This window comes from Eleutherodactylus coqui, chromosome 1 (genome assembly GCF_035609145.1).
Source record: "Eleutherodactylus coqui strain aEleCoq1 chromosome 1, aEleCoq1.hap1, whole genome shotgun sequence".
In the NCBI taxonomy this organism is placed as follows: domain Eukaryota; kingdom Metazoa; phylum Chordata; class Amphibia; order Anura; family Eleutherodactylidae; genus Eleutherodactylus; species Eleutherodactylus coqui.
The window spans coordinates 510150306-510163803 of record NC_089837.1 but is presented as its reverse complement, the minus strand read 5'-3'; the positions used below and the strand labels follow the sequence as shown (position 1 = coordinate 510163803).

Here is a 13498-nt window from a genome sequence, read left to right as displayed (position 1 = left end):
TGTCTGTCTGTGTGTCAGTCTGTGTGTCTGTCTGTTTGTCCTTTATGCGCTACTACACCATTCATCCGATCGCCATGAAACTTTGGGAAGTTGTTGAGTACACTCCTAGGAAGATTATAGGCATAGTACATTTATGCTATGATAAATGGCGCGCGTGCGAGCGTAGCCCACGTAGATCGTTTGATTTCCATCATTGCCACTAATTCTCTTAACTTCCCGATGTTGTAGAAAAATGAAATTTGGAACAGGCATTGATTATGTCATAAATAGGAAAAGCTAATAGGTCGCAACTCAATTACTCAATTCTAAGCGCAAAAGAATTAGCGTCCACATTTTACGTACGGAATCTAATTTTTTCACTTCCCAATGTCATAGAAACTTGAAATTTGGCACAAGCATTGATTATGTCATAAATAGGAAAAGTTAATGGGTCCCAACTCGATTATTTAATTCTAAGCGCAAAAGAATTAGCGTCCAAATTTTACGTACGGAATCTAATTCTCTCACTTCCTGATGTCCTCTCTCTCTCTCTCTCTCTCTCTCTCTATATATATATATATATATATATATATATAAATGAATGACTGTCTGTCTGTCCTTTATGCATTACTACACCATTCATCTAATCGCCATGAAACTTTGGGAAGTTGTTGAGTACACTCTTGGGAAGATTACTGGCATAGTACATCTATCCTACGATAGGTGGCGCACGTGCGAGCATCGTCGACAGTTATGCCCCCCAGACAAAGATCATTTGATTTCCATCTGAAGCACAAAAGCAAAAGGCATTACGAGCAACGGGATGCGTGTTCAACTACAAAATGATGCATCCGCCGAACGTATCGCAAGACAATTGCTGGATATTGAGAATGCTGAGGTAAAATGAAAGCTGTGCTGTGATTGGTTGCAATTTCTTATACTGCTGAGGTAAAATGAAAGCTGTGCTGTGATTGGTTGCTATATATTATACTGCTGAGGCAACATGAAAGCTGTGCTGTGATTGGTTGCTATATATTATACCGCTGAGGTAACATGAAAGCTGTGCTGTGATTGGTTGCTATATATTATACTGCTGAGGTAACATGAAAGCTGCTGTGCTGTGATTGGTTGTTGTATATTATACCGCTGAGGTAACTTGAAAGCTGCGCTGTGATTGGTTGTTATCTAGATATATAAAAACAAATCTATGTATGTCTGTCTGTCTTCACAGCAACGCGCGACGGGTAAGCTAGTCTATATATATATAAAACTGAATGTATGCGTGTCTGTGTGTCTGTCTGTCTGTCTGTTTGTCCTTTATGCGCTACTACACCATTCATCCGATCGCCATGAAACTTTGGGAAGTTGTTGAGTACACTCCTGGGAAGATTATAGGCATAGTACATTTATGCTACGATAAATGGCGCGCGTGCGTGCGTCGTCGACAGTTACGCCCCCCCCCCCCACATAGATAGTTCGATTTCCATCACTGCCACTAATTCTCTCGCTTCCCAATGTCGTAGAAACATGAAATTTGGCACGAGCATTGATTATGTCATAAATAGGAAAATATAATGGGTCCCAACTCGATTATTCAATTCTAAGTGCCAAAGAATTAGCGTCCAAATTTTACGTACTGAATCTAATTTTCTCGCTTCCCAATGTCATAGAAGTGTGAAATTTGGCACGGCCATTGAATATGTCATAAATAGGAAACGCTAATCGGTCCCAACTCGTTTATTCAATTCTATGCGCCAAAGAATTAGCGTCCAAATTTTACGTATGGAATCGAATTCTCTCGCTTTCCAATGTAATAGAAACGTAAATTTGGCACGAGCATTGATTATGTCATAAATAGGAAAAGCTAATGGGTCTCAACTCCATTATTCAATTCTATGCCCAAAAGAATTAGCGTCCAAATTTTACGTACGGAATATAATTTTCTCACTTTCCGGTGTCATAGAAACGTGAAATTTGGCACGAGCATTGATTATGTCATAAATAGGAAAAGTTAATGGGTCCCGACTCGTTTATTCAATTCTTAGCGCCAATGAATTAGCGTCCATATTTTACGTACGGAATCTAATTCACTTTCCAATGTCGTAGAAATATGAAATTTGTCATGAGCATTGATTATGTCATAAATAGGAAAAGGTAATCGGTCCCAACTCGATTATTCAATTCTAAGCGCAAAAGAATTAGCATCCAAATTTTACGTACGGAATCTAATTTTCTCGCTTCCCAATGTCATAGAAACTTGAAATTTGGCACGAGCATTGATTATGTAAAAAATAGGAAAAGTTAATGCGTCCCAACTCAATTATTCAATTCAAAGCGCAAAAGAATTAGCGTCCAAATTTTACGTACGGAATCTAATTCTCTCACTTCCTGATATCTTAATATATAAAAAGGAATGTATGTCTGTCTGTCCTTTTTGCGCTAATACACCATTCATCTAATCGCCATGAAACTTTGGGAAGTTGCTGAGTACACTCCTGGGGAGATTACTGGCATAGTACAACTATCCTACGATAGGTGGCGCACGTGTGAGCATCGTCGACAGTTATGCCTCCCAGACAAAGACCGTTTGATTTCCATCTCAAGCACAAAGGCAAAAGGCATTACGAGCAACGGGATGCGTGTTTAACTACAAAACGATGCATCCGCTGAATGTTTCGCAAGACAATTGCTGGAAATTGAGAATGCTGAGGTAAAATGAAAGCTGTGCTGTGATTGGTTGCAATTTCTTATACTGCTGAGGTAAAATGAAAGCTGTGCTGTGATTGGTTGCTATTTCTTATACTGCTGAGGTAACATGAAAGCTGTGCTGTGCTTGGTTGCTATATATTATACTGCTGAGGCAACATGAAACCTGTGCTGTGATTGGTTGCTATATATTATACCGCTGAGGTAACATGAAAGCTGTGCTGTGATTGGTTGCTATATATTATACTGCTGAGGCAACATGAAACCTGTGCTGTGATTGGTTGTTATATATTATATCGCTGAGGTAACTTGAAAGCTGCGCTGTGATTGGTTGTTATCTAGATATATAAAAACAAATGTATGTATGTCTGGCTGCCTTCGCAGCAACGCGCGACGGGTAAGCTAGTACATATATATATATATATATATATATATATATATATATATATATATATATATATATATATATATATATATATATGCGGTAATCTCACCCGGCACATTGTTTCCAGGCCGCACCCTCCCCCAAATTATTTAAATTATTTAATTACAAAACAGGACTTATAAAGATGCCCTCCGCCACCCACCATAGAACTAGTGTTTTAGTAGAGATGCCGCCTCCCCTTCTTTTGACCAAACCTTGAGAAACACATTTTTTCTGTTTCCAGACATTACTAACTAAAACTGTCCCTCTATGGCATCCACCCACCTCATAACATAGCCAGAGCCCAATTATGCTGGGATTGATGATTATATGTGCATGTTTAATATCCCCTGCTTCAAGGCTTCTAAGTGTGCTACAGCAGGGGTCCCCAACTCCAGTCCTCAGGGACCACCAACAGGTCATGTTTTCAGGATATGTCTGAGGCACCGACAATAATTACATCACCTGTGCAACACTGAGAAAATCCTGAAAACATGACCTGTTGGCGGTCCCTGAGAACTGGAGTTGGGGAACACTGTGCTACAGCGTTACTGCTGTGTGCAGGGAGCTGTCCAGTGCTGAGTTCAGCACTTAAAGGGGTTGTCCCGCGCCGAAACGGGTTTTTTTTTTATTCAATAGGCCCCCCATTCGGCGCGAGACAAACCCAATGCATGTGTTAAAAAAAAACAAACGTTTAGTTACCCGAATCTTCGCGCTGCGGCGACTTCTTCCTTACCTTACTAAGATGGCCGCCAGGATCTTCACCCTCGATGCACCGCGGGTCTTCTCCCATGGTGCACCGTGGGCTCTGTGCGGTCCATTGCCGATTCCAGCCTCCTGATTGGCTGGAATCGGCACACGTGACGGCGCGGAGCTACGCGATGACGTGTAGAAGGGGGCGGAGCCAGAACACCGCTCGTGCTGAGACCCAAGAGAAGGGAGAAGACCCATCTGTGCAAGCGCGTCTAATCGGGAGATTAGACGCTGAAATTAGACAGCACCATGGACACGGGGACGCCAGCAACGGAGCAGGAAAGTGAATAACTTCTGTATGGCTCATATTTAATGCACGATGTATATTACAAAGTGCATTAATATGGCCATACAGAAGTGCTGAACCCCAGTTGCTTTCTCGGGACAACCCCTTTAAACACCACCGCTCAGGATCACAATAGCAGGAGCTGTCCAGTGCTGAACCTCCCTGCTTGGGCTGATGAGCAGCGTATATAGCAAGAAGAACAGGGATATGACGGGATCCCAACCTGGATTTGGGAGTGGCAGAGGGGAATGAGGGAAGGAGGAGCTTTACATGTATAAGCGCTGTCTATGTGAGACGCATGGTACTTACTATTGGGATGCCGCCAGTAATCACGGCCGCTCCCTGTTTTACTATTTTACATCCTCATGTAGCAGTCTTTCACTTATATGGCTGCAGAAACGTGTCGATGACGTAGTGTAGTGAGGTAGTTACTCTGTTTTCAGTCAGTCTAGTGTAGTATCAGTCGTCTGCCCGATACCATCTTCGGGCAGCTACACCGATGCCGATCTAGTCACATCTATATTACAGCGGCTAGGGCTGTGAGAGGGAACAGGGACCTTCCTGTAATATAAAGTTACACTCCTTTGAGGGGATCTCTAAGCTTAAGGAAGGATATCACCAGCGCACTAAAAGTTTCTAACATACCGAGAATTAACCCTTTATGCGCTGGACTGCACAGAGCTGACAAATGCACAATTATCATGGGCCTATCAGCCTTTACTATGGATATTTGATTGGGCCAGGGATGTTTCCTTTTTAGGGGCCCAACAACTTACGATTAACCCTTTCCTTTCATTCCTGGGGCAAAATAGCACCTGCCTTAAAGGAGGAAATCTAATGTTGGACTCTGGAAACTAGTTTTCTTTTTTCAATATTGCTGATTTCTATTTTTGCCTAATTGACATAAAGACTGTTTAGCCATTTGCATACTGAATTTTATAAAGGGTTAATTATACCTTTCTTTGGATACGCAATTGTATGGCCCTTTTTAGTGACACCATACTATAAGAATACTAATACTCCTGTAACCCTCTCCTTTTTCCAGCACACCCTCAAAGGACTGGGGCACTGGATATCTATAAAGTGCGCTTATTGTTCCTGATGGGTCACTATGCAATGAAGTGATTGAACCAAAAGTGGGAACACAATACATCTGGTTCTCCTTCTACAGTTCATGGATAGGTGACTTTGACTAGATCAAAAAAGTGCAGTTTTGTGAGAACTATAACACACCACAATACACTATTTTCTGACTCTCCAGAAAAAAAACTTTTTTTTTTTTTTTTAAGTCCTGGATTCCTTGATTTAAGGAGAATTTCTTGAGACTATATATAAAAGGCTTTGCCTTATCCATCTCTATGACCCTGCTGGACTAATGGCTCGAGGACATTGTTTCACATATACTATAAATACTCATTAAGTGGCTTGGATACCCAGTACCCATTCAATAGTGAGGTCATGAAAAGACGGTTTATCTGACTGAGGAGCCAAGGAGTAATTTGCCTTTTTCTCATCAAAAAAGACACATTTCCAAAGGCCCTCACGTTTCACTATATATGTTTTCTTCTGTCCCATTTTAAATTTCATTAATAAAGTTAGTAAATTTTAATAAGTTCTTCATGGTGATTACTTTGAAATTTATTTGAAGAATTACTGCCCCGGTGACTACAAGCAAAGCAGAAGGACAAAATTACTGTGTTCATTTTTTGGACAATTGAGTCATTTAAAAATAGTTTTCTTTGTACAGAACATGTATGAATGAAGACTTTCACCCCAAAATGGATACCCCTGTTTGTCCTGTGTTCAGAGACCTCCCCATTGTGGCCCTAATCTTATGTCCATATGCACAATGGGACCTAAACCAAAAGGAGCATTACACTTTAACAGTTTCTTTAACTTTCATGCGATTGCCATTATCTATTGGATAACGGCGATCACGTGATCAGAGACCCCTCACAGCGGTCCTTATTGATAAGGATCCCATCGGGGGACATCACCGGAGGCCTGAGGTAAGTAATTTCACCTCTCCTCACGGTTTGTATCTGTGTCGGGAGATGAAACTTTAGCTTCTTTTAATTTTATGTGACCGCTGTTATCCATTGGATAGCGGTGATCACGTGACCAAGGGCCGCGTACTGCATGATGCCGACCCGCATGAAATCTTCAGACTTTTGACTACGTTTGGTAACCAGGAGCAGGGAGATTTTAAATTACTCCGGCAATCCATGGCTTTTGCGCATGCCAAGTTAGGGTCCGTGGATAAATCTGGGGGCCTTAAGTGAGGAATTTAATCTCCCCCTTATGGATATGATCCGTGACAGGAGATGAAACTTAAACTTTTTAAACTTTTTTTTTTCTGCATTTACACTTTTTTCTTTACTTTTACGTGATGAATAATGCCGATCATATGACTGGGAATCGCATACAGTAACGTATAAAGCGGGACGTATAACGACATGTTGCCTTTAATCAAAGAAATCAAGGCACATGTGAGTAATGCATATGTCACAATAGAAAGCCAATGGGGTGCTCGGAACAAGAACACATGACCCCAGAGGCAAAATACAATTACAAGGAAACAAAGTAACAATGAAAAGTCCAGTCGGCGGTTCAAATATGCATCCAAATGCCTCTCTGACAAGAAGCTTGGGGAGATGATCTTCACCCCATAATGGGCGGTTAGCTCTTTCAATACCGCAGACTGGTAGAGAGGAAAAATCTCCTTTATGAACCAAAAAGAAATGTGATGAAACGGCCGATCCATTCTTCCTTCCAGCGTGTTCAGATCTGTGTCTCCTTATCCTAGTTTTTAGTTTTGCACATGTTGCACTTGGCAGCACAGACGTGATGAGATAAACCACAGAACTCGGATTACAGTTTATATATTGAGTTATGCTGAAAGGTTTCATCGTGACACAAAGTGTTTTGTAGTGTGAACAACGGAGCAACAAATCCATCTGTTCTGGCCACATTTCACACAGCCTGAGGGTGGGTTCACACGAGCGTGTTTTTGTGCGTACTTAGGTGCGTATATATGTGCGCACCTAGGTACAAGCAAAAACACGTGTGAACACAGCTGCGTGCTTGTTGTCAATAGGGCCGCAGCTGCTGCCAGCGGCTCCATTGAAAACAATGCTCTGCTGGCCCCCTGCATTATTTTTCAGATAAGGGCTTTACATATAAGCCCTTCCCTGAAAAAGAAACATTTTAGTGCAAAAAAAAACAAAACTTGCCTCTCCGCCGCTGCCGTGTCCCCTGCGGGGATGAAGAACACATCAGCCGCATGCGGCAGATGTTTTTCACCCCCACTAGTTAAAGGATTCCCTGCTACTACATCTGCCATATCTGTGGAAGATGCAGCAGAGAAATTCTTCAACTCTCAACCGCAGGTGTCACAGATGACAACTGCGGTAGAGAATCCTGCTGCCGGCATCCCCGTCAATGGCTTTTCAGGGAAGGGTTTCATAAGCCAGCCAAACTACAATCAGAGGTACCAGCAGGCGGGGATTTTAAATCCCTGGCTGTGGATAGCTCAGCAGCGCTGCAGAAGTCGCTGCTGAGCCATGGCAGTTGTCAGTTGGCTTCATAAGCCCTTCCCCGAAAAGCCTGTTAAAATAGTTGGGAAAAAAATTAATAATACAAAACTTTGTAGTTCTGAACTATCATCAGCCGGGGATTTAAAATCCCCGCCTGCTGGTAGCTCTAATTTTGATTGGCTGAGCGCTTCAGCCAATCACAATCAGAGTTACAAGCATGCAGGAATTAAAGTCCCCAGCTGCTGATAGCGCAAAACAGCAGTGATAGCTGAGAACTATAGAGTCTGGGACAGCGGCAGACGTCGCCGCTAAGCCCCGATAGCCTTCAATGGCTTTTCAGGGAAGGGCTTATGAATACTGTAAAAAAAAAACAACCTCAATTGCCGGGGCTCAGCCGCGGCTTCTGCCGCTGTCCCCGACTCTGCACTGTTGTTTTGCGCTATCAGCAGACTGGGATTTAAAATCCCCGCCTGCTGGTAGCTCTGATTGTGATTGGCTGAACTGCTGAGCCAATCACAATCAGAGCTACCAGCACGCAGGGATTAGCTCAGAACTACAGAGACGAGAACAGCCGGCAGCTGAAGAGAGGTGAGTATTGATTTTTTTTTTATACACTTTTTTAAATGCTTATGAAACCCTTCCCTGAAAAGCCATTGACGGGGATGCTGGCAGCAGGATTCTCTACCGCAGCTGTCATGTGCGGTTGAGAATTGAAGAATTCCTCTGCTGCATCTGCCATAGAAGTGGCAGATGTAGCAGCAGGGAATTCTTTTCACTAGCGAGGTGAAGGAAACATCTGCCCCATGCAGCAGATGTGTTCTTCATGCCCGCGAGGGTCACGGCAGTGGCGGAGAGGTAAGTTCTTTTTTTTACACGAAAATGTTACTTTTTCAGGGAAGAGCTTATACGTAAAGCCCTTTCCTGAAAAAGAAAGCAGGGGTGCCGGCAGACCATTGTTTTTAATGGACCCGCCGGCAGCAGCCGCAGCTCCATGGAAAACAATGCATGCATTCCCAATGATGCACGCATGTCCTATCTTTGCAGGCACACACCTGCAAAGTACGGACATGTGAACACACCATAGGGAATGCATTGTTGTAAATACAAGCATGTTTTTGTGCGTGCGTATGCGTGTGAACCCACCCTGAATAGTAAAGCCAGGAGGAAGGTTCATTCTGATGGTCAATAGTTATACTGGTTGATAATAAGTGTCGCACGCTGTGGGCTTTTATAGCTACAAATTTACAGCCTAAATCAAGAATTCTGGCAAAACCCTCGTCAGCACGCAATAAAGAAGATATATCTGCATAATCTGACAGATAGAGGGGTATTCTACACTATATGGGGGTAAAAAGCTCGCCATGCCCTATTACTATATGGATGTGGTTTAACCCTTTCTAATCCACTGTCTGACGTCTGAAGACATTATGATTTAAGGCTGTACCAGCTCCGATGTTGGAAGACGTCCGTCGGGGGTCTCTTACTGCATATTGCCAGCCTCTCTGCTGTTGGAGCCTATCCAACATGTCACCTCATGCAGTACTGGCTTTAGCCAGCATATAGCGCCATTGTATAACAGCAGAAAAAGAGTAAGCCCCCTAGGAAAACCAGGATAGAAATTGGATTGGAAAGAGTTAACTCTTAACAAGTCAGTACGATTTTTTCAGAAGAAATATTTGGGCCCCAAAACATCCATTGTGGGGAATTGTGATGCTGTAATCTCTCCATAACTTATTGTTCCTCCATCTGGTAAGCCAAATCAGAGGAACAATTTTGCTTGTCACACAGCAATTCTCCCACTGGGACACTATTACACACATGAATAGGATGACAGGATGAAGCATATAATATAGTGTTACCAGCAGACGGCTTGTGGTAAATGGACGTTTCCACCAGAGACTGCATTGCATTGCCTGACAGCTTCAATTCCAGAAATGACATGTCAATTGGATCATACAAAAATGTGAATTGAAGATTAAATGGATTATTATTGAGACCAGAGTCAGTCTGGCTGCCGCACCGCCGCACCATATGAACAGCAGGTCATCAATGTAACAGCCATACCAAACTAAATGTTGCTGAAATGGGCAATCCTCATTGAATAGGTAATGTCGCTCCCACTATGCCATGTAAATAATGGCAATAGAAGGAGGGAATTTAGCACCCATACTGGTGCCTGTCAGCTGCAAGAAGAACCTGGAATCAAAGGGAAAAAAATGATGTTTGAGCAAATATTGCACTCCAGTACCCGGGTTATATCTGAGCTCAGGGAGTATGAGCTGTAGATCTCCAAGAACCACTGCAATGCCAAGTCCATTAAACAATGGGGAATAACTGTATATATAGAGGTAACATCAGCTGTAATCCACATGAACCCCCCCTTCCCTGCCACGACACATCAGCTAGTGCCCTAAGTACATGCTTGGTATCCTGTATGTATCCCGGTAATGAGGGAATCAAGGGTTGGAGCAGTCAGTCCATGAAAAAATGGGTTCATTCAATGACCCTATACCGGCCACAACCGGACAGAAAGGAGGGGGAAACCATCCTTATGTAACTTGGGGAATGAGTGAAGAATGGGTATGACAGGGTGCTGCTCCTTTAGACCATTGGCTTGCTTTTGTGTAAGTGCACCCAAACCAACACCTTCATATATTAGAGGTAATGACACTTTCTGATATTCTTTAGTGGATCCCGTGGAGCTCATGATAAGTAAACTCAGCAGATAGCATATGGAGATTCTGACGTCTGTATATAGGGGTGTCAAGAACTACCACAGCGTCCCCTTTATCTGCTTGAGGAATGACTATGTCCTGCATAGATTTAAGTTCACTAAGTGCCTTTCTCTCCCAGCAGACAGATTATCATTGAAGCCCTGATCACGAGTGCTTTTATAAACCCATATTAGATCCCCTTCAACATATTCCTGGAAAGCATCCAGGACAGGTGGACGGGACCGGATCGGGTAAAAACCCGGATTACAACACGAAAGCATCCAGCATGACCCATAACATCACTTGTACCAGATTCACTCTGAAGATGTTGTACTATTTGTTATTTCAGTGGACTATTGTTTACCAACATAACAGGTTTCCTAATGAAACCATATTAGCAAATGTAATGTCCTGCAGCTACAAGTGGAGGGATCTGCTCCATGCAGAAATGGTCATCTGCTCAGGAAAGTTTATAGCTGGTAGAGTAGAGAAATGAAAAATAGGTTTTTTGCAAGAAATATCCCCTTTTGTTAACAGAGAGAAGCTACATATAGAAGCCTGAAATATCTACATAAATACAAATATACTATGTAGGAAATACATAATCTGATATAAAGAATTCACTTTACCTGTAATTGAGACTGTGCGACCCCAAAGCAGAGCGATAGGCACACAAACAGCAGGATGGACATAATGCTATGCTGTGCCATATCTGTAGTGATGGAAGCTGCAGCAGAAGATTGGAGCGTTTACCCAGCGAGCCGGCAGGCAGACAGGGAGACTGGAGGAGGCTGGGTGCAGATGGGACGTATATAGTTCCCTCAGTCACACGTCACAAAGATTTATGATGAGGAAGAAGGTAAAACGCCTGGAGCTTACTGTCACACGCTGCATCCAGCCTGCTCCTCCATTTAATAGAGTCTTGGCTATGTACGTACTGAGCAAACAGAAACACGTGAAGCTTTATGGCCACGTGTACTTATACAGTGTTTCCCTGAAAATAAAATCCTGTCTTATGTTAATTTTTTTCCCCAAAAGAGGCACTAGGTCTTATTTTCAGGGGTTGTCTTATCATACTTACCTAGCAGGCTTGGTCCAGGTCCCTCCTGCTGCTCTCCGGAGCTCTGATGTGCTGAGCAGCGGCATTGATTGGCCAATTTAAAATTCCAGCCTCCACAGCACGATGGTCGTAATTAGTTCTTCTACCGATGCTCAGCCAATCAAAGCAGCACTCGATAGCGCTGCATTGATTGGTTCTCGAGTGCTGCTCAGCCATTCAGAGCCATCGCTTCTTGGAGGTGGGATTTATGAATCCTGTATCAGGAAGTGATCAGTGGGTGAACGAGGACTGCAGAACACATGGCGGAGCTCCGGACAGCAGCAGGAGGACCTGGACTGAGCCAGCTAGGTAAGCATTCCCTTTTTCTATGTAATGCATCTAGGGCTTATATTTCAAGCCTTTCAAAAAAACAAAACAAAAAGAATCAGGGAAAGGCTTATTTTTAACCCTTTCCAATCCAATTTGTCGCCTGGTTTTTCTAGGGGGCTTACTTTTTTTCTGCCGTTATACAACGGCGTCATATGCTGGCTAAAGCCAGTACTGCATGAGGCGACACGTTGGATAGGCTCCGACAGCAGAGAGGCTGGCAATATACAGTAAGAGAACCCCGATGGATGTCTTCCAACATCGGAGCTGTACAGCCTTAAATCGTAATGTCTTCAGAGGTCAGACAGTGAATTGGAAGGGGTCAAGGGAGATCCTTTTGGAGATCACATGTGCTGTCAGTATGGCAGGAAATGTAAGCTTACATAAGAATCCCATATACCTATTACTTACAATCCTAAATAATCTGGTCAGTTTCTCAGGGAGAGAAGATAAAGTACAGGTAAGATACCCCTCCGCCCTTTGGGCCCTGGACAAAATTTTGTCCCGAAACTGGAGGGTTGCTTTAACCAAATGGCAGTCGGCAGATCAAAATAATCCATGTCTTCCTAGATCATCTCTCTGGATAATCCTCTCAGTTAGGTGCCGATCATTGGCTATTGGGCTGCACTCACACGAAAATATGAACCCTTCATTCTCATCCCTGCTCCCATTTACATATATTAAGGTGTTACCAGAGGAGCCACCAAATGCTGATGTGAATTCCAGATTAACTCAGCTCAGACACTGGATGTGGGTCTGCTGGGCCACAAAACCAATTTAGCCTAGGATGAAATCGAGGGGCAGCGCCCGATGTTCTCTGGTTTTCATCCTTTAACTCCACCAATGAAGCTCGAGCCTTCACTGCATGCAACCATAATCTGTTACCCTAGAAGTAGTCTCTGTTAGGATGCAGCTGACACTAACTGGTCAGGGTTACCATAACTTTATATTGGAGGAGTAGACGGAGACATGGTCATATGACAGAGCCGAGGATACAGCAGGTGGAATTCCTGCATAAGGCCCCGTTCACATGAGCGTTGTTTTGCATTCATGTATGTGCGTGCAAAACAGTGCATCTTTTAGAACCACTGGTTTCCTATGGAGTGTTCACATGTCCGTGGTTTATAGGTGTGCAAATGTGCGCACCTGCAAAAGACAGGACATGCTTACACCACATAGGTCCATGCTGCGTGTAGATATTCCCCGCAGGGAGTCCCCTCATCACTGAACAGTGATGATGGCATTCCCCGCAGGGAGTAAAGAATCCCCTGCCACCCCTGTGCCAAAGTAACGAGATGTTCTCCCATTGATTTTAACGCAGCCAGCGCTGCTGGAAAAGTTGTAAAAGTAAAATAAAGTTTAAAGATACACCTTCACTCATGGATTGGATCCATGAGGGGAGGTAAAAGTACTCACCTCTACCCTCCGTGATGTCCCGCGGCGATATGGTCCTTCCAGGACCTTGTGTCGCCTTCTGCAGAGAAGGGCTCGCGCCCCAGGAAATTTTAAGTCTCTCTGCTCTCAGCTAGCATATGCGGTATGCGGTTCCTGGTCACATGACCATTGTTATGCAATGGATAACAATGATTATGTAAAGTAAAAAAAAATATATATATATATAAAAATCTGTGAGGGAGGATGAAATTACGTACCTAAGGCCCCTGGATTTATTCG

General features: G+C 43.4%; 1 protein-coding gene across 1 annotated transcript in view; it reads right to left on the bottom strand.

Annotated features, from left to right (window-relative positions):
- Positions 1-11164, bottom strand: part of LOC136614393 (leucine-rich colipase-like protein 1) — a 104016-nt gene extending 92852 nt beyond the window's left edge. Inside the window, exon 1 of the mRNA XM_066594110.1 lies at positions 11028-11164. Within this exon, the coding sequence (XP_066450207.1) occupies positions 11028-11108 (81 nt within the window). The 5' untranslated portion in view covers positions 11109-11164. The remainder of the gene's footprint in view (positions 1-11027) is intronic.
- Between the last annotated feature and the right edge of the window lie 2334 nt (positions 11165-13498).